The 26962-nt window shown below is 42.8% G+C and overlaps 1 protein-coding gene across 1 annotated transcript in view; it reads left to right on the top strand.

The window, feature by feature from the left end:
• GUCY1A2 (guanylate cyclase 1 soluble subunit alpha 2) overlaps positions 1-26962 on the top strand; it is a 561623-nt gene that overhangs the window by 227438 nt on the left and 307223 nt on the right. The window contains exon 3 of the mRNA XM_053708566.1: positions 21530-21651. Coding sequence (XP_053564541.1) covers positions 21530-21651 — 122 coding nt within the window. The remainder of the gene's footprint in view (positions 1-21529; positions 21652-26962) is intronic.

The raw sequence follows: 26962 nt of genomic DNA on the forward strand, positions 1-26962 counted from the left end.
AGATGTTACCCCAAGACCCTAAAGCTGCTATAGACTGTCAATTTATATTATGTTCAATCCGGGGAATACCCTTGTCAGGGCCTGATGCTCCCTTCCACGCATATATATATCTAAGTTTAATTATATTGCACTGCCTTTTGTTTATTTGTTTTTGTACATATACCAATCTTGTTTGTTATTTGTATATTGCTGACTAAACTAGGAGCCATTATATTGTCTTAAGGTCATAAGAATGCTGTTCATGTACGCTGCGCCCTCTCATAGATTATTAGTTGGTTGCCCTCTAATAGATCATTTGGCATCCTCAGAGATAGTTAGAGGGAGGTATTTTTGGCATTGAGTGGCATTTTTCTTTTTTTTTTTTCCCTCCTTTACCCAAGCTACATGGCTGTTACTAATGATTAGATATCTACCCCTTTTTTTCTAGTTCTATCACTTATGGAGCTGTCTACATTTCATTCATATGTGTGTTATTAGCTGTATACTCTACAGGTTTGGTGAGGAATGGAAGTAACACCGTTTTACTTAGCCTTGGCCCTATTAGTGGAGCCCTGCAGTCATTATGCATTTAATGTGGGCCCGTATGCAGTAAAATGTCCAACCCAGATTCATGCTATTGTTTGTTCTTACAGGTTCTTTTACATTTTTAAATTGGTTATGTAGTTTCCATAGATATGTCAGGGTAAAACTTCTCGCAATCTACCTTACTGTTAGATATGCATATTATGCTAAAGTTATAGCCTTCTGGAGAATTGCACATGTATGATACCTAACATCCTTTTTCGCTCCTCCTTCTCTGCACATATAGAGAAACCCTCCCATAGTACTATTATGCAAAATGTACTTATACCTAATACAACTAAACCTCTTATGGTCTAACTTAGAGAAAATTTTATATAATGTTATTATGTTTCAATTAGTACAATTATATACTACTGTTATAGGTATTCCACAAGCTACTATACTTCCTTACAGGCTATGACATGTGCCACAGGTATAATATGCGTTCATATGACCAAACTTACCTTATCACTATTACATGTATGATACCTAATATTCTTTATAACTACTCCTCTGCACATATAGAGTAACTCCCCTATAGTACTGTTATGGTACATTTTTCTATATGTTCTTAGTAACTGATCTGAATTGATCCCACGGACATATCTATACCATATATGTGCTATAGATAATGTATATCCTCCTGGTATATTAACCAAGTTGTATATTTAATTCTACAATAGTGAGACACTAATTGGCCATATATAACCTCTTTATAGACAAAGGGGAGTATGTCAGTTGACCGCCCTCCTCCTCCCCCCTCCTTACAACCTAATTGTTTAGTGATGTGTTTATTATCATGGTTTTTTAGGACATATATGCCTATAGCTTTGTTTGTTGTCAATGTCTATACAAGGTATGTGTTCTCAAGTTATATTTTTATGTCTGTGACAGGCTTAGTTGTTTAACTATCGGTGTCGTGGAATAGGCAGCCTAAGGGATAGCTATCACCTTACATGCGGGCTTATAAGTGTATGTGTTTATTTGTGCATACAGGAATGTTCATTTTTGTCTTCCTAATTAGACCAGTCCTATTATTCACCCAAATAGAGTGGTTGATTCACTTATTGCAGTGGTAGTTTATAGCACTTGCTAGCCAGTCCTATACTTTTCCCACCCCCATATACCTTTACAAACTATTTGGTCTGTTTAATACTCAGTTGACCATGTTCTCTTCAATATTTTCCTTATATTGATTGTATCCGCAAGGTGTTCTCATATATTAGCAGAGGCTCTGTACTAAGACCTAACCTAGAGTACATTATATATGCTAACTAGGAGAGATTATACTGAACTTTCTTTAAGCTGACCAGCAAACAGTTTATACTTCCATCCCTCAATGACTGAAATACAGCCATATTTAAATTTGGTTTCCTTATCCATACTAACTGGCTCCGCCCCCCCTCCCCCTACTCTGCTTTGAGCGTCTCTCGCCCGCTGCATTCCCTTCCCCCCAAAAAAATATAAAAAACTAACCTCCTCTTGCTCCCCTTCTTTTTTTTTTTAGAACAAACTCTTTAACAAATATCTATACAGCAATGAGGAGTTCATTTCTCTTTGACATACAATATAAAACTGAGGTTTTATCAAACGCTATATATCATTTTTCTGCACATATTGGTACATACTATTTCAGACTAATATCCTTACTCATTGGCACCACGTGATATTATATTGATTGATAGGTTAATAATTTGAGCTATTTACTGCATCGACAGACTATGTAAACCTGTCTAGAGTATTATAGATTACATGCCTAGAGTTATTGCCGCTTTATATTTGCACTCTGTTCTTTTTTCTTATTAAGAAATGTACTCTGTACCACACTGTTATCTCTGTTTATCTGCAAATACCTGTTGTAATATTTGCTCACAACCTCAATAAAAATATATTTAAAAAAAAAAAAAAAAAAATACCATAAACTGCAGGGTAATGGCTCCCTGTATATGATACTCACTAGATCTGGGAAGTGCAGATCACCTTGCTCATGATCAGGAGGTATCCAGTAAATTGGAAGGGTCAGGATTCTGCCTCTTTTTAGCTTGTTTACGAGCTATTTCAGACGACAATTTCCTTTGTGGTTTTGCAGGTATCGGTGCATTCCTTGACAAAGAAGGATCTGGGATATCCGGGATAGGGAGGTCAAGCTGCTTGCAAAAGTCAGGAATGCTGGCAGGGTTGTGGCAGTCATACCTTTTCCCATCTTTTATAACTTGTAAAGAGACGGGGAAGCCCCATCTATACGGTATCTTTAGTGAGCGGAGATGGGTAGTGAAAGAGGCAAACTCTCTTCTGAGCTGCAGCGTCTGTGCTGAGAGATCCTGGTAGATTTGAATTTTGCCGCCCATAAAAGAGAAGGATGGTTGTGCTCTGGCCAGCTGGAAGACCTTTTCTCTGTCCCTGTAGCTTTGGAAGCACACAATGGTGTCTCTAGGAGGCTGGTTATCTTTAGGCTTTGGTCTTAATGCAAGGTGGGCTCTCTCAAGAGGTATCCCCTCTATGACTCATTGGTTGGAGATGGTCAGTGATCGATACAGGTTTTGTAAATGATCAGGGATATCCTCTCTGCACACTGATTCCGGAATCCCACGGAATCCTAGGTTGTTCCGTCGCAGCCTATTTTCTATGTCGTCCAGTTTGTTTTCTAGTTCCACAATCTGGGCTGGTTGTGTTTCAATGGAGTGGGACAGGTCAGACATTTCTTTGGTTAGTTCCTCCCTGTCATCTTCTAAAATTTCTACCCGGTGGCCAAGTTCATTTATATCTTTTTTCAAGTCCGCACATTCAGATTTGATACAAGACTTTGCTTGATTGATAAGTGCTTCCATTGTCTTTAAAGTAACTGGTTCATCTGTTGTGCTCCCAAGTGAGGTAGGCGAGGTTGTAGGTGCCTGAGGGGTAAGTTATCAGACAAGGATCGCTACACATTTGAGAAACTTCTGCTTTCTTCTTTCTGTCTGCATTCTTGAAAAAGTTGTTTACTGAGTTGACAGTGCTATTGGACTTTAGGTCCAGTTTAGCTTTCCTACGCAGCAACATTTTGCGGCCTATGTGCTCAGGCTAGCGTGCAGGGCAACAGTATTTTAAGCGCTGAGTGCTAGAACAAAGCCTAGAGTATAAAGAGAGACTGTGTAGGATAAACCAGTAAAGTAGGGTTTGGTTTCTCAGGATAAGTTTTGTGATTAGGGAGATATCGGGGGAGTGACCTCTGATTCTGGTGTGGAGGTCACCTCTGGTGTAGATGCTGCCAGGTAAATGTCCAGAACAGTGAACTAACGCAGTGCACACAATATGACAAAGGGTGTTTAAGAACTGCAGGGTGGAAATAAACAGTTTCTCCTTTTTTTTTTTAATTCCAATGCTTTTCTTTTGCACCACTATTCCTTAACAGAAAGGCTGAACAGTTAAAAACAGGCCTGAGAGCGAGGGTGAGACATTCCTGTAATAGGAGCTGCTTGCTTAAGACATATTATGTGCGCCATAGAAGTTAAGCTGCTTATAGAGTGATAGCCACCCAAACACTGACTGATGTAGCAAAAATGCTTTCCCTTTATTTTTTAATAAAACATAGGAGGTATGTGGCTTTGTGATAGCGTTGTGAGGGGTGCAGTTGCAGCATAATTGGGGGTGCGTGGTGCTAAGCCTAAGGGTCTGATCGATGTATGGGCTTATCTGCAGTGAGTTCTTACCCCCAAGATGGCGTCCTGCCCAGAAGGAGCGTCACACCCTAGGCGGACACAGTGGGCTGTTTACTGAATGCAGCCCTGCATCTCTTAAGGAGCTAGAAGCCCAGAGCCTCCAAGCTGTGATCCGCTAAGTCTCTTCACCCTGCTGGGATCTGCTAATGAGGGCTGCCGTGCCTCGCTAAGCAAGGTCTTTACTGGAGGTGCGCTGCTAATGCGGCCTACGCCGCGGGTCACATTTAAGTCTGAAAGGTGCTATTTACAGAACTTACGAGGTGGCTGTAGGGTCTGTGGGTGGTCCTGGGGACTTTCCCCTTTTCAGCCTGGCATTAAATTAGCGCTTAGCTTGCCTGGGAAAGGGCTCCGCAAACACTGTTTCAGGAGCTCTAGTGTGGCGTGGCCATTTGGTACGCCCGCACGCTCCGCCTCCCCCTTATAACTTTTTTGTACAATATTTTTTTAATATTTTTATTAAGTAGTGTTATTATGAGTGTAACTGTACTTTGTAATGTATTTTGTATGTGTTTTGTGACACTTTTTTGTTATGCAAAACAGTTAACCATAGTCCTGAGGATGCAGTAATCATTGTAGCGTAAATCGCCCAATTTGAAGACAAAAAATAAAATTGTATTTTTAAGATATGCATGCTGGGATATTAAATATTAGGTGAACAGAGAGTGCTTTAAAGGGGTATCCTGTTCAATTCCAACACTGACTTTGGAAAAAATAATATTCCTAGATACACAACACCTATTCCTCAAAAGCATATTAAGAGGCATTACACAAAATTATATAGCTTGTTAAGCTAACACAAATATTATAGGTGCCATTGGTTTAATAACCAATAGACTGCACGCTATAGTAGAAAGTGTATGTAGACTGCACGCTATAGTAGCACCCAATTATTAATTTATAATTTAAAGACAATCGGGCCGATTTACCATGGTGCGTGCGGACATGATTCGCTGTAGCTACTACTAAAGGGGCATTTGTATGAGCATTGCCCTTAAAAGGGCAATCAGCTCTTTTGCTGCACATCACAATACACCTAATTAACCTATTAACTCCTAAACCGCCAACCTCCACAACGCAAATAACTAATTTAATTACTAAGCTCCCGAACCTAATACCCCCTAAATTAACCCGAATTACAGAAAATTAAAAAAAATAAGTTACAATAAAAATAAAAAACCTAATCTAATACCCCTATGAAAATAAAAAAGCCCCCCAAAATAAAAACACCCCTAATCTAAACTAAACTACCAATAGCCTTAAAAGGGTCTTTTGTAGGGCATTGCCCTAAGTTAAACAGCTATTTTACATAAAAAAAATACTAAGTCCCCCTAACAGTAAAACAACCCCAAAACCCCCCAAATAAAAAAAACATAACACTTAAAAAACCTATGCTACCCATTGCCCCTAAAGAGGCATTTGTATGAGCATTACCCTTAAAAGGGCAATCAGCTCTTTTGCTGCCCATTAAAATAAAAAGCCACCAACACTAAATTACCAATAGCCCTTAAAAGGGACATTTGTAGGGTATTGCCCAAAGTTAAACAACTCTTTTACCTAAAAAAATTACTGGTTACCCTCAGTAAAAAAAACCCACGCAAGTCTAAAAAAACCTAAGCTACCCGTTGCCCCTAAAGGGGCATTTGTATGGGCATAAAAAAGCTCAAATCTAAAAAAAAAAAACACTAAAAAAAAAAAAACAACTAACCCCGAAATAGGTACTCACAGTTCCTGAAGACCGGCGGTAAAGGTCTTCTTCCAGGCGGCTCCATCATCTTCTATCTTCATCCAGAGTGAAGGTGGCCCAGAGTGGAGGTGTGTAGCAGTCTTCCCCGACGCATGGATCCAGACCGGCGGTCCTCAGCGGCAGCGGTCCTCAGTGGCGGCAGTCCTCAGCGGCAGTGGTCCTTAGTGGTGTGGAGGCTCCTCTTTATGCGGTCTTCCTCCGCACACTGAAGATTGAATGCAAGGTACCCGATTTATATTGTGGTACCTTGCATTCCTATTGGCTGAAATTTTGAAATCAGCCAATAGAATAAGAGCTACTGAAATCTTATTGGCTGATTTGAACAGCCAATAGGATTTCAGTAGCTCTAATCCTATTGGCTGATTTCAAAATTTCAGCCAATAGGAATGCAAGGTACCCCAATTTGATTGCGGTACCTTCCATTCAATTTTTAGTGTACGACGGAGATCGTATGAAGAGGAGCCTCCACACCGCTGAGGACCGCCGCCGCTGAGGACCGCCACTGCTGAGGACCACTGCTCCGGATCCACGCATCGGGGAAGACTGCTCCGCACCTCCGCTCTGTGCTGCCTTCACTCTGGATGAAGATAGAAGATGATTGAGACGCCTGGAAGAAGACCTTCACTGCCGGACTTCAGGAACTGTGAGTACCTATTTCGGGGTTAGACTTAGGTTTTTTTTTATTTTTTTGGGTGTTTTTTTTTTAGATTAGTTTATTTTTATTTTAATAGGCAGTAAAAGATCTGATTGCCCTTTTAAGGGCAATAACAGAGCTGAATGCCCTGTTAAGGGCAATACCTATACAAATGCCCTTTTCAGGGCAATGAGTAGATTAGTTTTTTTTATTTTTAGTAATGTTAGGTTTTTTATTTTTAATAATGTTAGGTTTTATTAGTGTAAGTTTTGGTTTTATTTTTATTTCACAGGTATGTTTGTATTTATTTTTAAATAAGTAGTTAATAATTGTAACTTTAATTTAGGTTTATTTTAATAATGTTAAGTTAGGGGGTGTAAGTTTTAAGGGTTAATAGTTTAATTTTAGTTGTTGCGATGTGGGGGCCGGTGGTTTAAGGGGACATGATAAGCAATATTGTGACCGCACTAAGTATATATATATATATATATAACAGGAAGAAAGCGCACTCCAATAGGATTGATTTTAAAATATGTCACTTTAATGTATATAGATATGTGTCTATATACATGTGTATTTATGTGTTTATATGTGCAAATATTTATATACAAACATATATACACATATAAATACATTTACACACACATATACACACACTTTGGAGCCCTTACCATTTAAATACCTTAAAACATGAAATATAATTTTTTTGTTTTGAATAGAAATTGTGACGAACTTCCCCACTACCCCGACTGGGTAGCGCCGTCGACCGGGTCCTTCCTCTGCCTGGAACAAGTGGCTATGTAGCCCAGGAAAGTGATTTCTATGTAGCCCAGAAAAGGGATTTTAGCTGGAGCTCACCCAAATAACTAGACAGACTAGCCTTCAGGTGAACAAGAACTGATTTTATTCAGAACACACACTCCTTTTATACACACATCTCATCTTCATAACACAAAGGACAATCCCATGATTCCCGCCCCTCCAGACAGCCCAACACCTCCATAGGAGCCACAGTCTCACATAATCCCAATAGCGGTTTCGGGTGATCCCGGTGGAGTGGTGGCACTTCCAGGGTGTGGAGCGGTGGCACTTCCAGGGTGTCATTTTAAGCTCTTGGTCCCCAGATGCCACAGTCCAAAAATCAGCATGATTCGTTACTGGGGACTGGAGTTACAGTCTGTTGAAGTTATAGGGTTAGGGGTGTCCAAAACCCCCAGTTCCCAAAGGAGCTCCCCCCTGATAATTGCCACAGCTCTTGTCCTCCCTAGGGGCTACCAATCCGCAAAAGAGTGGAGCTCTGGGGCAAAGGGCTGCTGTAGCGACCAGGGGTAAAGTTAGCGGTTGTCCTGGTGTTCTGTGGCCGACCGGGAGTTCCAGGAGCCCGGCCAGCCTGAGAGGAGTTAGGCGGGTGTCCATTGTGATGCGGTCGACCAGGAGTTCCAGAAACCCGGCCAGCCTAGGAGGGTTTTCCTGGTCATACACCAATCAAAAACTTCCAGAGATTGTGGTTTCTCTGAGGAGCCCAAAACCACTGAGAAACAGCTGGGGTGAAGTCTATAGGGGGGGGGGCAAGGGTTCAGCCCCTGCAGCCCAGTATCCATGACAACTTCCCCCTTCCAGTTCAGCAGACCCGGCTAGATCCACACACGGGTCAGCCTGGGGATGTCCGAAGAGTTTATGCAACTTCAGTCTGCCGGGAAAGTCCATCAGCATTCCCATTGCTCTTTCCCGGTCGGTACTGGATGTCAAAGTTAAATGGCTGCAGGGCTGGGCTCCACCTCAACAGTCTCCCGTTGTCCCCGGAAACACGGTTGAGCCATACTATAGGTAGGGCTGCAACTTCTTCAAAGCCCATACCGGCGCCAGACACTCCTTCTCAACCGCCATGTAGCCTACTTCTCGGGGTAGCAGTTTACGACTGATGTAGGCAACGGGGTGGTCCTGTCCTTTATTGTCCGCCTGGCTTAGTATGGCCCCCAACCCGAAAATGGAGGCATCTGTGTGGACAGAAAAACGTTTGGCTGGGTTAGGAGCGGCCAGTACTGGGGCAGAGATTAAGGCAGACTTAAGACTCTGGAAGGCTTTTTCACACTCGGGGGACCACAGGACCAGTCGGGGAAGTCGTTTACGAGTCAGGTCAGTCAGGGGTTTGGCGAGGGTGCTGAAATTAGGGACGAACCTCCGGTAGTAGCCAGCAGTACACAGAAAGGCAAGGACTTGGGTTTTGGTCCTGGGGGTGGGCCAGTTAGCCACTGCCTCGACTTTGGCCGGCTCGGGTCGCTGCTTTCCGCAGCCTACTCGGTGGCCTAAGTACTGAACTTCCGAGTGCCCAATGGTACACTTATCTGGCTTCAAGGTTAGGCCGGCGGCTCAGATGGTCCTCCCAGGTCTCGCTATAGATGGTGATGTCATCCAGGTATGCACAGGTATAGTCCTGGAGGCCATCCAACAGGCGGTCTACCATTCTTTGGAAAGTGGCTGGGGCGTTCTTCATTCCAAACGGCATGACCTTAAACTGGTATAAGCCAAAGGGAGTGATGAAGGCAGACTTGGGGACGGACTCAGGGCCAAGGGGGATTTGCCAATAACCCTTGCATAGGTCGAGGGTGGTCAGGAAGTGGCCCCGGGCGATTCGATCTAACAGGTCATCTACTCGGGACATGGGATAGGCATCAGTGGTGGTTCTGTTGTTGAGTCTACGGTAGTCAACGCAGAAACGGGTAGTTCCATCCTTCTTGGGTACTAACACAACTGGGGAGGCCCAGGGACTGTTGGACAGTTCAATGACACCAAGGTCCAACATTCCCCAGAGCTCCCGGTGCATACTGTCCCTGACGGCCTCTGGGACCCTGTAGGCAGCCTGTCGCAGGGGTGTCTGTCCCGGGGTCTCCACCCAGTGGATGGCTGTGGTGGTAAACCCATGGACAGTAGAGAACATGTCACTTCTTTGTTCCAAGTTTCGCTGGACCTGCCTTTTCTGTCCGGGCTCTAACCTATCGTCTAGGGATATGTCATCCACCCCCTGGGGGGTGTCAGTAGGTCCGGGAAGCTCCGACATTGGAAGACTTTCAGAGTCTTCCACTGCTGGCACACAGATAGCAGCCACATCTCTAGGTCTCTCTATGTATGCCTTTAACATGTTCACATGAAAGGTCCGACGGATCCTTTCATCTGAACACTTTGCTACCAGGTATGTGGTGTTGTTCAGTTGTTCCACAACCCAGTAAGGTCCTTGCCAAGAGGCCTGTAGCTTGTCGGTTTTGACAGGCATCAGAGCGAGGACCTTCTGTCCCACAATCAGGGTTTGGGTATGGGCATTGCGATCGTACCATCGCTTCTGCCTGTGCTGAGAGGCTTGAAGTTTCTCGCGTACCTGGGCAGCCAGGTCCTTCAGCCGGTCTTTGAGCTGGAGTACGTACTCCACAACAGAGTGCTGTTCCCCCCCGGTGGCTCCCTCCCAGTGGGCTCGTACCAAATCTAGTGGGCCCCTAACCTTTCGACCATATAGAAGTTCAAAGGGGGAAGAAACGGTGGATTCCTGAGGTACCTCTCGATATGCAAAGAGGAGGTGCGGCAGGAATCTCTCCCAGTCCTTGTGAGTGGCCGAGAACGTCCGAAGCAGTTGCCCATTTGTCTGGGGATGGCAAGGGGCGCTGTGCAGGGGTTTAATCCTGCACAACTCCCAGAGTTGTTGAGTGATTTCCACAGTGAACTGTGTTCCCTGATCGGAAACCACTTCCCGAGGGATACCTACCCTTGTGAATATCCGGAGCATCGCATCTTCTATGGTCTCCGCCATGATATTGGCCAAGGGGATTGCCTCAGGGTATCGGGTGGCATAGTCCACCACTGTAACGATGTATTTCTTCCCTGATGGGTTGGGCCGAGCTAATGGCCCCACAATGTCTACTGCCACTCGGCTAAACGGTTCCTCAATAATGGGCAGGGGATGGAGGGGGGCTTTCGTATGGTCACCTGTCTTTCCTACCTTCTTTCAAACCTCACAGGATTTACAGTATTCCTTAATATCGGCTGTAATGCCTGGCCAGAAGAAGGTTTGAGTCAAACGATGGTGGGACCTTTGCTTTCCTAAGTGGCCGGCTAAGGGGATGTCATGCCCTATGTTCAGTAGGTTGGACCGAAACTTCTTCAGTACGAACAGCTGGCGTTTGGGCACCGGTCCTTTTCTCCTCTTGGAGATCCGGTACAGGAGCTCTCCCTCCCACTGGAATTGTTCGTCTCTGGGGCCCTGGGGGTCAGTACCTACTCAGTCTCGGTAAGGGGCTAGGGTCGGGTCGCTCAAGGTTTCTTTGGCGAAGTCAGAGGGGGTCGCCCAGGAGGGGGTGTCAGTAAGTTCAGGGTTAGTGGGAACGGGTAGTCGGGGAAAGGTAGGTGTCGGGGTGGCCGGTCTTACCTGGGTCCCCAGAGTTGGTGAAGTGGTGGGGCATCTGGCCTGCTGGTGGGTAGTCACTGGGCAGGTATCCGGAGAGGCATCCCCCACATAGGCAGACACAAGGTGGCTGAGGTCGTTTCCCAACAGGACCTCAGCAGGGATGTGGTGCATAACCCCCACTTCGGCATTGCGGGAGTCAGTTTTCCAGTTCAAATGGACCCAGGCTGTAGGAATCCTGAAGACCTTACCTCTGGCTACCCCCACAGCAAGGGTGCACCCAGTGCAGCCGGATGGGGGAACGAGGTGAGGTTGGATCAAAGAAACGGTGGCCCCCGTATCTCTCATTCCATGAGCCGCCTGCCCGTTGACCCAGACAACTTGCCGGTGTTGTTGTCGGTTGTCTTGGTCCATTGAGCCGACATGGTGCAAGACACACACTTCTTCTCCTGTCCACTCAGCATAGGGGTCAGAGCTCGCTGTATGGGCACAATGGGCAGCGGCCTGATAGGTGCGGGCTTGAGGAGACCCCCACAAGGTTGAGGCAGGGTTCCTTGGTGGCTGGGCTGGGGGGTTTCATTGTCTGGTGGGGCAGTCCCGTATAACATGTTCGGGAGGCCACACCCATAACACCCCCGGGGATGGCTGCTCCCGGCCGGGTAAACAGGGGGCGGCCAAGTCTGTGGCTGTCGAAAAAACATTGGGGTTCGAGCTGGGGCTGGAGCGGAGTGGGTTGCTGGCCGGGGTCTGTGGCGCCGGGCATCCACATACTGATCAGCCAGGGCGGCGGCTTGGTCAGCTGTTCTGGGTCCCTTGTTTTTTACCCAGTCCCTTATCTCTGCTGGGGTGCGGTTGTAGAACTGCTCCAGGAGGATGAGTTGAACAGCTTCATCTAGGGTGGTGATGTGGCACCCAGTAACCCAGAAGTTCAAGGATCTAGCTAAGCGGTGGGCAAACTCGGTATACGGCTGCTCCTGTTGTCTTTGTAGTCCCCTGAAGTTTAGCCGGTGAGCCTCCAGGGTAAGTCCATACTTACCCCGGAGGCTCACCTTCACCCGGTCATAGTTGCCTTGATCTTCGGAGGGGACAGTGTGGAAAGCCTCCAAGGCCCTACCGGATAGTTTCCCAATTAAGATAGTAACCCTATCGGCATTAGTGACCCCATGCATCCTGCACTGGGTCTCAAACAGCTGTAGGTAGCGGTCGATTTCCTCACTCCCATCATCCTGGAAGGTTCGGAAAACCCCGTGAGGAAGTTTCTTGGGCCGGAAAGGGGGGTTCAGGGGATCCGGCATGACCCCCCCTATAGACTTCTGAAGCTCCAACATGTGTATCTTGTTGGCGTCAGTCACTATCCGAGTAATGATCTCCTCGGGGGGGTTAGGTCCATAGGATCCAGTTGCCACTGTACCTGCCACTGTTTGTCGGATGTTGTAGTCCCTGGAGTGGAGGCTGTACTGGGCTGTCCTCCGCTTTGGTCGCTGTCCGACCCACCAGCCTGTTTGCTAGCCCGATCGTCCTCCATCAGTTCGGCTACGAGCACTGCCTTTGTCTTGTTGCCACCGACTTTCCCTCTAGTCTGCAGCAATGTTCTCAATTCTTCCTTCCGGAGCCCCTGGTACTGCTCCACCCGGCAAGATCTTCAGTTGGTGGTTTGGACGTTCCACGTAGACGGAAGCATCTCACCGCTGCCAACCAATGTGACGGACTTCCCCGCTACCCCGACTGGGTAGCGCCGTCGACCGGGTCCTTCCTCTGCCTGAAACAAGTGGCTATGTAGCCCAGGAAAATGATTTCTATGTAGCCCAGGAAAGTGATTTTAGCTGGAGCTCACCCAAATAACTAGACAGACTAGCCTTCAGGTGAACAAGAATTAATTTTATTGAGAACACACACTCCTTTTATACACACATCTCATCTTGATAACACAAAGGACAATCCCACAATTTTCCCGCCATTCCCGCCCCTCCAGACAGCCCGGCACCTCCATAGGAGTCACAATCTCACATAATCCCAATAGCGGTTTCGGGTGATCCCAGCGGAGAGGCCACACTTTGGGTGATTTTAAAGCACTCGGTCCCCAGATGCCACAGTCCAAAAATCAGCATGATTCGTTACTGGGGAACGGAGTTACAGTCCGTTAAAGTTATGGGGTTAGGGGTGTCCAAAACCCCCAGTTCCCATAGGAGCTCCCCCCTGATAATTGCCACAGCTCTTGTCCTCCCTAGGGGCTACCAATCCCTAAAAGAGCGGAGCTCTGGGGCAAAGGGCTGCTGGAGTGACCAGGGGTAAAGTTAGCGGTTGTCCTGGTGTCCTGTGGCCGACCGGGAGTTCCAGGAGCCCGGCCAACCTGAGAGGAGTTAGGCGGGTGTCCGTTGTGATGCGGCCGACCGGGAGTTCCAGAAGCCCGGCCAGCCTTGGAGGGTTTTCCTGGTCATACACCAAACAAAAACTTCCAGAGATTGTGGTTGCCCTGAGGAGCCTAAAACCACTGAGAAACAGCTGGGGTGAAATCTATAGGGGGGCAAGGGTTCAGCCCCTGCAGCCCAGTATCCGTGACAGAAATACTTTACATTCCAATGTTCTTCACTTAGAAGAAAATGTTCTTTTTATTTTTAAATCCAGATATATTGGTATAGATATATATTTTACATAAAATAATCATATATATAAAAAAATTCTACGTGAAGGACATTTAATGTATAGTATTCATAACTACCTTCGGCTTTAGTGCTATTTTTTCTAATAGTTAGGTTAGGGTGCGAGCAAAAAGTGTTATTTTTTTTAACACTGTGCCCCATTAAAGTCTATAATAGAAGAAGTTAACCCGGTTGCGTTATTCGAAGTCCTGAAGTTAGCGTGCTTTGGACTTTCACTCTGGTGCTAACTTTTTAATTTTAACTTGTAATATGCTAATATGTAAAAATCTGAGGTCAGTTAGCTTGCGAGTGAAAAATGTCACTAGTGCCACTTGTAATCTGTTCATATTTATAAAGATGTATTCCCACCCCATGGCAAAGCCATGAGTTACAAGTTAAGCAGCATTATAACCAGTGAATCTACATCTATTTTGTAACGTTTACTTCTTATGATGACGGTATTCTTGTTTTATGCATTAATAACACCTTCAAAACCTTATAAAATAAATCAATTAAGGGAACAAATAACCCTCTATAAAACAACCCACTAAGATACATACAGAAAAGAAAAACAAGGCAACCTCATCAGCTTTAAATAGAGATACACAATTGAAAGACAAAATACTTCACATGAATTTCATGTACTTGACCAAGGTTTAGTTAATGAACCCCAATAACGCCCCTGGAGTGCCCACGGCCAGCCACTCATTCTGTCTGTAAGGTTTCTGATATGCCAGTTGTTTTACCCAACTAAACTTCTTTTTCACAACAAAACAGCCATCATTCAGATAGAACACACAATTTAAACAACTTTCCAATTTATTTTTTTCTTACCTAATTTGCTAAATTCTCTTAGTATCCTTTGTTGAAAGGTATATCTAGCTAGGCTCAAAAGCAGCAGTGCACTACAGCTGAACATATATGCCTCTTCCCGTTGGCTCACCTGTTGTGCTCAGCTAGCTCCCAGTCGGGCATTGTTGCTCCTCCAACAAAGGATACCAAGCGAACAAAGCAAATTTGATAAAAGTTAATTGAGAATTTGTTTAAAATTGCATGCCCTATCTCAATCATACAATATGATACGAAAAACAAATGTACAGATAATGTGAAGTGGTAAAATACACTTTACATTTACAGAAATGGACTAAGGACTAATACTCTCCTTGTATTTAGACCGCTGCCTTCTTTCAGTCTCTCCTCAAGGACAGCAATATGATAGAAATGCAATAGTAGATGGCGCTGGTCTTTAGGAATTCTAATCCCTCTGATAACAAAGAGAAAGAGGCTTGGGCCTCTAGTTATTAAGCTGTCTACTTACCTGCATTTGCCGGCCCCAATACGCTCGGCTAAGGTCGCCTAACATCGCTGCCACGGACCTGAATACGTTCGCCAAATTTATCAAGAAAGCTGTCAAAAAGCCACGCACCAAGTACAGTGCGATTGTTAACTGTTGTCATCGATCTCGCTGCTCATCGGCTTGTTCACAGCTTTCTTGCTAGCCTGTCACTAAGTACCCACACTATACTATATTGTTTTACCCCTATACCGCCGCTCCCGGACCCCCCGCACCTAAATAAAGTTATTAACCCCTAAACTGCCGCTCCGGACCCCGCCGCAACTATAATAAATATATTAACCCCTAAACCGCCGCTCCTGGACCTTGCCGCAACTATAATAAATATATTAACCCCTAAACCGCCGCTCCCGGACCCCGCCGCAACTATAATAAATATATTAACCCCTAAGCCGCAGCTTCCAGACCCCGCCGCAACTATAATAAATATATTAACCCCTAAACCGCCACTCCCGGACCCCGCCACAACTATAATAAATATATTAACCCCTAAACCGCTGCTCCCGGACCCCGCAGCCAACTACATTATACCTATTAACCCCTAATATGCCGCCACCTACATAAAGTTATTAACCCCTATCCTGCCGATCCCGGACTCCGCCGCAACTAAATAAAATGTTTAACCCCTAAACCGCTGCTCCCGGAGCCCACCGCCACCTACATTACATTTATTAACCCCTAATCTGCCCCCCCTACACCGCTGCCACCTAAATTATATCTATTAACCCCTAAACCTAAGTCTAACCCTAACCCTAACACCCCCTAACTTAAATATTATTTAAATTAATCTAAATAAATATTCCTATAATTAAATAAATTATTCCTATTTAAAACTAAATACTTACCTATAAAATAAACCCTAAGCTAGCTACACTATAACTAATATTTTACAGGCAACTTTGTATTTATTTTAACTAGGTACAATAGCTATTAAATAGTTATTAACTATTTAATAGCTACCTAGTTAAAATAAATACAAATATACCTGTAAAATAAAACCTAACCTAAGTTACAATTACACCTAACACTATACTACCATTAAATTAATTAAATTAATGTATTAATATATATATATACTTACACACTCTCTTTGAATTCTATGGTTTTACATATCAGGACATAATAAAAATAATCTTGTCTAAAAATTAAGTAAATACATTCTCAGATGAACAGGAAAACATGACATATTACACCGTGTCATGATTTATTTAACAAAAATAAAGCCAAAAGGGAAAAGCCATGTGTGAAAAACTAAGTACACCTTATGATTCAATAGTTTGTAGAGCCACCTTTAGAAACAATAACTTGAAGTAATCGTTTTCTGTATGAATTTATCAGTCTCTCACATTGTTGTGGAGGCATTTTTTCCCACTCTTCTTTACAACAATGCTTCAGTTCATTGAGGCTTGCGGGCATTTATTTATGCACAGCTCTCTTAAAGTCCCACCACAGCTTTTTTTAATTGGGTTGAGGTCTGGACTTTAACTGGGCCATTGCAACACCTTGATTGTTTTCTTTTTCAGCCATTCTTTTATAGATTTGCTGGTGTGCTTGGGATCATCGTCCTGTTGCATGATCAATTTTCGGCCAAGCTTTAGCTTTCGGACAGATGGCATCACATTTGACTCTAGAATACTTTGGTATACAGAGGAGTTTATGGTCGACTCAATAGCTGCAAGGTGCCCAGGTTCAGTGGCTGCAAAAGAAGCCCAAATCATCACCCCTCCACCACAGTGCTTGACAGTTGGTATGAGGTGTTTGTGCTGGCATGCTGTGTTTTGTTTTCACCAAATGTGGTGCTGTGCATTATAGCCAAACACCTCCACTTTGGTCTTGTCTGTCCAAAGGACATTGTTCTAGAAGTCTTCTGGGTTGTTCAAATGCAACATTTCAAACCTAAGCCATGCTGCCCAAAATGGGCTGGCTTGTAAGCTTATATTCCTGCTTTTTCAAAAATAAATTGGCCTTACAACCCTTCACAGATAGTGATGTCGCAAACTTAAAATTTTCCGTTCACGAACAGTGAACGCGAACGTACGCAAATTTTCGCGAACGGGCGAACCGGGCGAACCGCCATAGACTTCAATAGGCAGGCGAACTTTAAAACCCACAGGGACTCTTTCTGGCCACAATAGTGATGGAAAAGTTGTTTCATGGGTACTAACACCTGGACTGTGGCATGCCGGAGGGGGATCCATGGCAAAACTCCCACGGAAAATTACATAGTTGATGCAGAGTCTGGTTTTAATCCATAAAGGGCATAAATCACCTAACATTCCTAAATTGTTTGGATCAACGTGCTTTAAAACATCAGGTATGATGTTGTATCGATCAGGTAGTGTAAGGGTTACGCCCGCTTCACAGTGACAGATCAAACTCCCCGTTTAACGCACCGCAAACAACCGCAAACAGTCCATTTGCACAACCGCAAACTCCCCATTTGCACAAGGTTGGATACCAAGCTAGCCATGTCCCGTTCCTTGTCCTCACTGATGTCATTGAAGGTCACTTCCTCCACCCAGCCACGTACAACACCAAGGGTCCCCGAAAGGTGACAACAAGCCCCCTGGGACGCCTGCTGTGTTTGGTCTTCCACCTCCTCAAAGCCACCTTCCTCCTCTGACTCCTCTTCTTCAGACTCCTCTATCTGCGTTGCCTCTCTCTGCGTTATTATAAGGTGTCTTAAGTAGTACTATTCCTATCAGTTTAATCCCTGTTACGTCCCCTATCAGGGGACGTGTATATGGCATCGATTTTAGGAACCGGGAGATGGAAAAAGATGCTTGGTCGGTCCTCCTACTTCAAATTTGGGGCACTGCGTGTGCAATCGTGGCCTGACTTTTAGCCGACGGACATTTGACCAACGGACATTTGGACGAAAAACACGTGGCTGTCAGTTAACAGTCCGACCACGAGATAGATAGATTTGATTGATAGATAGATACATAGATTATATAGATAGATCAATAGATGCAATAGATACATTTGATAGATACGATAGATAGATAGATAGATAGATAGATAGATAGATAGATAGATTTGATAGATAAATAGATAGATTTGATAGATAGATAATTTCCCAGACAGAGAATTACAAGACGTGCCGCCTGGGACCCATGGTAAGGTTCCCATAGGCAGTTGCGGCGCCAGGGGACGTGTATATGGCATGGATTTTAGGAACCGGGAGATGGAAAAAGATGCTTGGTCGGTCCTCCTACTTCAAATTTACACCAGATATGAGTGGTGGCACTGGGCAAGTGGCTTGGCAGGCAGCTACAAAATAACTAATACATTGTATCTAGCTTAGGTTTTTTTTTTATTTTACTGGCAAGTTTGTATTTATTTTAACTAGGTAGAATAGTTACTAAATAGTTATTAACTATTTACTAATTACCTAGCTAAAATAAATACAAATTTACCTGTAAAATAAAACCTAACCTTACACCTAACCTTACAGTACAATAAAATAAATTACCTAAATTAAATACAATTAACAAAATTAAATACAAATACCTAAATTACAAAAAAAAGATATTTAAACTAATTACACCTAATCTAATAGCCCTATCAAAATAAAAAAAGCTCCCCCAAAATAAAAAAAAACCCTAGCCTAAACTACCAATAGTCCTTAAAAGGGCCTTTTGTGGGGCATTGCCCCAAAGAAATCAGCTCTTTTACCTGTAAAAAAAATACAAACAACCCCCAACAGTAAAACCCACCACCCACATAACCAACCCCCCAAATAAAACCCTAACTAAAAAAACCTAAGCTCCCCATTGCCCTGAAAAGGGTATTTGGATGGGCATTGCCCTTAAAAGGACATTTAGCTCTATTGCGGCCCAAACCCTAATCTAAAACTGAAACCCACCCAATAAACCCTTATAAAAACTTAACACTAACCCCAGAAGATCCACTTACAGTTTTGAAGAGTCAACATCCATCGTCAACAAAGCCGGGAGAAGTCCTCAATGAAGCAGCAAGAAGTCCTCAACGAAGCGGGGAGAAGTCTTCATCCAAGCCGGGAGAAGTGGTCCTCCAGACGGGCAGAAGTCTTCATCCAGACGGCATCTTCTATCTTTATCCATCCGGCGCGGAGCGGGTCCATCTTCAAGACATCCGGCGCGGAGCATCCTCTTCTTCGACGACTCATGGTTCCTTTAAGTGACGTCATCCAAGATGGCGTCCCTTAGATTCCAATTGGCTAATAGAATTCTATCAGCCAATCGGAATTAAGGTTGAATAAATCCTATTGGCTGATGCAATCAGCCAATAGGATTGAACTTCAATCCTATTGGCAGTTCCAATCAGCCAATAGAATGTGAGCTCAATCCTATTGGCTGATTGGATCAGCCAATAGGATTTTTTTTTCAACCTTAATTCCGATTGGCTGATAGAATTCTATTAGCCAATCGGAATCTAAGGGACGCCATCTTGGATGACGTCACTTAAAGGAACCTTCATTCGTCAGGAGTCATCGGAAGAAGAGGATGCTCCGCGCAGGATGTCTTGAAGATGGACCCGCTCCGAGCCGGAGCTGGCACTTTTAATGGCTATTGGTAGTTTAGTTTAGGCTAGGGTTTTTTTTTTTATTTGGGGGGGCTTTTTTATTTTGATAGGGCTATTAGATTAGGTGTAATTAGTTTAAATATCTTGTAATTTGTTTTTTTATTTTGTGTAATTTAGTGTTTGTTTTGTTTTGTAATTTAGGAATTTGTATTTAATTTTGGTAATTTATTTCATTGTACTGTAAGGTTAGGTGTTAGTGTGACTAAGGTTAGGTTTTATTTTACAGGTAAATTTGTATTTATTTTAGCTAGGTAGTTAGTAAATAGTTAATAACTATTTAGTAACTATTCTACCTAGTTAAAATAAATACAAACTTGCCTGTGAAATAAAATTAAAACCTAAGCTAGATACAATGTAACTATTAGTTATATTGTAGCTAGCTTAGGGTTTATTTTACAGGTAAGTATTTAGTTTTAAATAGGAATTATTTAGTTATTAATAGTAGGTTTTCTTTAGATTTATTTTAATTATATTTAAGTTAGGGGGTGTTAGGGTTAGCGTTAGACTTAGGTTTAGGGGTTAATACATTTAATATAGTGGTGGCGACGTTGGGGGCGGTAGATTAAGGGTTAGTTAATGTAGGTAGGTGGCGGCGATGTCGGGGTGGCAGATTAGGGGTTAATAATATTTAACTAGTGTTTGCGAGGCGGGAGTGTGGCGGTTTAGGGGTCAATATGTTTATTATAGTGGCTGCCATGCCGGGAGTGGCAGATTAGGGGTTAATAATTTTATTTTAGTGTTTGCAATGCGGGAGGGCCACGGTTTAGGGGTTAATAGGTAGTTTATGGGTGTTAGTGTACTTTTTAGCACTTAAGTTATGAGTTTTATGCTATGGCTTTGCAGTGTAAAACTCATCACTACTGAATTTAGAATGCGTTACGAATCTTGCGGGATAGGCTGTACCGCTCACTTTTTGGCCTAAAAAAAAAGCTTGTAATATTGGCGCAATGGAAGTCCCATTGAAAAAAGACTTTTTGAAAATTGCGTAAGTTAATTTGCGGTACGGCCAAAAAAGTGTGCAGGACAGCTGTATCTACAAGACTCGTAATAGCAGCGGTAGTGAAAAAGCAGCGTTATGACTCATAACGCTGCTTTTTTTACTCATAACGCAAAACTCGGAATCTAGCCGATAGTTTTTAATATGAATCAGTTAGGTCCTTTCATTTGCTGTATAAACTAGAAGGTAGAAAAAAATCTGACATATTTGCTTAGAATTGTTTAACAATTACTTTTTTTTCTTACCATGATGTTCATAATCATATATTTTGTTTTGGAAAGGTGAAGTGATTGTTGACCTACTAGGGTAAAAATTAAATTGCTGCCATATTGGCAGCTAACAGGTTACTAATGGTTTCTGTGTTACTTGCAACCAAGGTGTTAATTGCTGGTTCAGTGTATTGCTGGCAGCTGGGGGGGGGGGGGGGTAAATTGCAAGTGCTGTTTACTGGCAAATGAGGTGTTAATTACTGATTCGGTATTGCTGACAAACACATGCACAGCAATACACACTCTTTAAGTAACATTTTCAAGCCCTGATTGGATGTTTATAATTACATATTCATTTGTCTCTATTTTGGTAATCTGTATATTTCACATTTCCTTATGAGGTGGTCGAATGCCAGCCAAGGCAGACCACCCAAATACTGAACACATTATACTATCTCTTGGATTACATGTTTTCATGGAAAATGATATTAAAATATATTGCTTTTGTTTTAAACATGCAGACACTTAATGAGGCACTAAATTAGTGCTAGTGATGCAAGCTGATAATTTCTTGATGACATACACTAGTAGTGCTGTGTGAAATGATTTGCTGCAGCGCGATGTGTTAATTAAGCATTTGCTTCAAACCAAATGGGAATATGGGTGGCAGGAGGTTATGTAAGAATAAACTGTAAGGTTGTGTGATTTTATTTTACAAGTATAATTTTCTTTTCAAGATACAGAGACGCAGAAAGAAATCTACACAACGCTACAATCAGATGCCCTTTTGCTGATAACACAGGAAATGAGGAAGCTGAAGATGTCTCAGGAATCCTGCAGTGTACAGCTAATGTGCTTGGTATGTATCACAAGTCATACCTAATTTCCTGTATTTTAAATGTATAAATGATAATGAATGGTTATAAAAGTACATACGTAAAAAACACTGAACTTCTGTTTCATGCTGCCAGTTAATGTAATAGTCTTCTCTTAGATTTCCTTTAAAGGGTTAATTTAAAGGGACAGTATACACCAATTTTCATATAACTGCATGCAATAGACACTACTATAAAGAAGAATATGCACAGATGCTGATCTTAAAATACAGTATAAAATCTTTCTAAAAACTTACTTAGAAGCTCCCAGTTTAGCACTATTGATGAGGTAGTCTGGGACACCCACTGAAAGAGGCTGGGTAAACAAAAAGAGCAGATACTCCCCACCTCCCCCCTTCCCTGCATATGAAAAGACACATAACACAAACAGGAGCTAGCAGGAGTCTGTAGACTTGAGTATACATCTGGCACTGTGGGGCTTGGTGAAGTCTGAAAACCAACACAATGTTCTTAAATATAAGCAAAAAAATAAATAAATATATATATATGTGTGTACATATGTATTTATATGTATTTACAGATATATATGCATTCAAAACTATATACATTTAAACACATAACTACATATGTACACATATATAGACATGTATATAAGTGAATTGGAGCCCTTTGCAGTCAAGTAGATGAAAACATGTAAAAGCATATTTATGCAATATTCATTTTTAATAAAGTGTTATATTGTGTATTTACTGTAAATATGTCACATTCCAATGTTCTATGTATATGTTCTATGTATTTATAAATTGATATTCCTATATATTCCGAAAATATGCGAGTAGTGAGTGTTTTTTTTACTTTTTTTTGCTCAGTTGACGTCTATGTGGGAATACGTTATCATGCACGTGACATAATATAAGCTTTGCTTTTTATGCGCATCGGGTTAGCTCTTGAGCAAAAACGGTTTAATTTTTAACTTGTAATAAAATAAGTGGAGAGAGAATAAAGAGAATGGATATAGAAGGGATAGAAAGAAGACAGAGTGGATAGAGAAGGAAGAGAGAGAAAGAGAGACAAAGACGATAGATAGTAAGGAAAAGAGAAGGGACAACAAGAAAAGACAAAGTAAAGTCTAGAAAAAAGAATGCGGAAATAGTGGAAATAAAAATAAAGGAAAGAACAAGAGAGGGCGAGAAAGAGAGAGAAAGGGAAGAGAAAGATAAAAAGGGGAAATATAGGAACCAAAAGCTAAATTGCTGAATTATAGCAATGTACCATTAACAATAGTGCAATGATTAACATATTTGGTGGGTGGCCTATATCCTGGACTTCTTTGCACAGGATATTCAAACATAGAACGAAATGCAGGTTCCCATGCACTCTGGGTGCCCTCTTCGCTCCCTGTACTGACCAACACACTACCTCCACACTTCCTGTTCCCAATGCTGGGTTCAACGTCACTGTTTCACATGACTCGGTACTCCAATCCAAGGAGGGGAGTCCTGAAGTAGTGAAACCACTTTTAATCTGGTATAGACTTCTCAAAAACAAACAAAGCTGCAGCTCCATGTATAAAACTTCAAGTCTTTATTGATGGCATGTTGCATATTAAAATAACAGGATAAGCTCATAAAAAAACATGTACGGACCAGCGTAGATATGGCTTTCAATTATATGCTGGTCCGTATATATATATATATATATATATATATATATAAAACACAGGAATGGACCGCACGCCACAACCCTGAACACTGACAGACAGCTGCAAAGTTCCCAGCAACCCAGGAAGTTAAACCCAGAGCAGGCCGGGTAACAGACCCGCAGGAAAGCATTACAAACATTATCAACACAACACACAGAAAACCTGGCACTAGCCAGCAGATTCACAGTAATGTTTAAAGCAAAACTGAGGCAAGTCAGTTACATTTGGCGCAAAAGGATCAAGCCCAGGACCACAACAAGGTCTCCCCCTTTCTGGGACCCTAAACCAGCACCCACACAATGCATCCTTCCAAACAAACCAACTGGGAACCTCCCAGGACGACACAGGCTTTTGTAACCTCCCCTATGTAAATACAAAACACAGGAATGGATCGCACTCACAGACTGGACTGGGTACACATCCTAAGCCACAGCAAACTCCACAACCCTGAACACTGACAGACAGCTGCTAAGTTCCCAGCAACCCAGGCAGTTAACCCCAGAGCAGGCCGGGTGACAGGCCCGCAGGGAAGCATTACAAACATTATCAACAAAACACACAGAAAACCTGGCACTCGCCAGTAGATTCACAGTAATGTTTAAAAGCAAAACTGGGGGAAGTCAGTTACATTTGGCGCCAAAGGATCAAGCCCAGGACCACGACAAGGTCTCCCCCTTCCTGGGACCCTAAACCAGCACCCACACAATGCATCCTTCCAAACAAACCAACTGGGAACCTCCCAGGGTGACACAGGCTTTTGTTAGCTCCCCTATGTAAATACAAAACACAGGAATGGACCACACTCACAGACTGGATTGGGTACACATCCTAAGCCACAGCAAACTCCACAGCCCTGAACACTGACAGACAGATGCAAAGTTCTCAGCAACCCAGGCAGTTAACCCCAGAGCAGGCCAGGTGACAGGCCCGCAGGGAAGCATTACAAACATTATCAACACAACACACAGAAAACCTGGCACTCACCAGCAGATTCACAGGGAAGTCAAAACTAGGGAAGTCAGTTACATTTTGTGCCAAAGGTCTCCCCCTTCCTGGGACCCTAAACCAGCACCCACACAATGCATCCTTCCAAACAAACCAACTGGGATATTTTTTTCTTGGGAGCTTATCCTGTTATTTTAATATACAGCATGACATCAATAAAGACAAAGTTTTATACATAGAGCTGCTGCTTTGAAGTTTTTTTTAAGAAAGGGAAATAAAGTCATAAGAGAGACTGGAGAGAGAGATGAGAGAAGACAAAGGAGGGGGAGAGAGGAGGGAGAGTGGGAGAGAGATTGTAAAGAGTAAAGAGTGAAGAGAGAGGAGGGAGTAAGAGAAGAATAGAGAAAAGGGAGTCAGAGAGATAAGAGAATGAGAGGAGGCAGAGAGAGATATACACACACAAAGGAGGGGACACTAGAGGAGGGGAAAAGAGAGTGGGAAAAAAGAGAGTATAAGAAATGTTAATAGGAGCTTATCACCTCTGGTTGCAAATACTGAATTATAGCAATGTACCAATAACAACAGTGCAATGATTAACACAAGTCCATATTTGGTGGGTGCCCTATATCCTGGACCTCTTTGCACAGGATATTCAAACATAGAACGAAATGCAGGTTCCCATGTGCTCTTGGTGCCCTCTTCGCTCCCTGTACTGACCAACACACTACCTCATTTCAACACTTCCTGTCCCAATACGGCTACACAAGGAGTTCCCAATGCTGGGTTCAACGTCACTGTTTCACATGACTCGGTACTCCAATCCAAGGAGGGGAGTCCTGGAGTAGTGAAACCACTTTTAATCTGGTATAGACTTCTCAAAAACAAACAAAGCAGCAGCTCCATGTATAAAACTTCAAGTCTTTATTGATGGCATGTTGCATATTAAAATAACAGGATAAGCTCATAAAAAACATGTACGGACCAGCATAGATATGGCTTTCAATTATATGCTGTTCCATATATATATTTTTTCTTGGGAGCTTATCCTGTTATTTTAATATACAGCATGACATCAATAAAGACTTAAAGTTTTATACATAGAGCTGCTGCTTTGAAGTTTGATTTAGGAAGGGGAAATAAAGTCATAAGAGAGAATGGAGAGAGAGATGAGAGAAGAGAAAGGAGGGGGAGAGAGGAGGGAGAGTGGGAGAGAGATTTTAAAGATTAAAGAGTGAAGAGAGAGGAGGGAGTAAGAGAAGAAGAGAGAAAAGGGAGTCAGAGAGATAAGAGAAAGAGAGGAGGGAGAGAGAGAGAGAGAGAGACACACAAAAGAGGGGACATTAGAGGGGGGGGGGAGAAGAGAGTGGAAAAAAAGAGTATAAGAAATGTTAATAGGAGTTTATCACCTCTGGTTGCAAAGAGGTTAAAACGCATTAATGCCATCCCTCTGTCCTTTTACTTATTTATTGCCTGTGTGCCCTCAGCCTTTTGATTAAGCTTATCCTTATAGAGCTCTATCCTCCTATAACCAAAAACCCCACCCTCTTTATTTATCCTTTTTTAGCTCACAAATGTGTTATGTTGGCTGGTAACATCTAATTAGTATTTAATACATAATGGGGGAACAAACCACAAAACTATATATATATATATATATATATTCCGCTTGCAAGCAACCTTCAGTATATGTGAACAGTTAAAGTATTATGCATTCACAAAGGTTAAACTGAATGTCTCCATAGAGCTTATAGCAATCTGTTATGTTACCATAGAAACCGAAGGCACTTTCTCAGCCTGTGGTTTCAAACAACAAGTTAGTTAAACTGGTCTAGGCTTCTGGTGGGCTGATGCTTTTTACATTTCGTTCTTTCAAGTATTTTCAGTATTAAAAATAGCAAATGAATTAAAGTGGTCTAGAAAATTCGTCATCAGCAATCTGTATGTTATGAAACCAAAAGAAACATAATTTTACTACATCCTCTTACTGGGGGTCTGATACTTTTCTCAAGATTTGTGAATTATTTGGGCTAGATTACAAGTGGTGTGCTAATGATAGCGCAGGAAACGACAAGCAGTATCGCTGAACCGCGCTAATATTAGCGCTCAAATTGATATTACAAGTCCATGTTAAAACTGATTTACCAGAGAATGTTTAGTGTGACTGATATTGATCTAGCTCAACTTATACTTTCAATTACTGCACTAAATAGCATTCATATTACAAGTTGAAAGTTATAGGTTGCCCTTAAGCGTAAACCGGAATTGCACTAGAATATTTAGTGCGAATTGAAACCTGAAGTAAAGTGTAAGGCCTAGATTTGGAGTTCGGCGGTAGCCGTCAAAACCAGCGTTAGAGGCTCCTAACGCTGGTTTTGGCCGCCCGCTGGTATTTGGAGTCAGTGATTAAAGGGTCTAACGCTCACTTTTCAGCCGCGACTTTTCCATACCGCAGATCCCCCTACGCCATTTGCGTATCCTATCTTTTCAATGGGATCTTCCTAACGCCGGTATTTAGAGTCGTTTCTGAAGTGAGCGTTAGAGCTCTAACGACAAAACTCCAGCCGCCTGAAAATAGCAGGAGTTAAGAGCTTTCTGGCTAACGCCGGTTTATAAAGCTCTTAACTACTGTACCCTAAAGTACACTAACACCCATAAACTACCTATGTACCCCTAAACCGAGCTCCCCC

The sequence above is a fragment of the Bombina bombina genome, chromosome 3, assembly GCF_027579735.1.
Source record: "Bombina bombina isolate aBomBom1 chromosome 3, aBomBom1.pri, whole genome shotgun sequence".
NCBI lineage: Eukaryota > Metazoa > Chordata > Amphibia > Anura > Bombinatoridae > Bombina > Bombina bombina.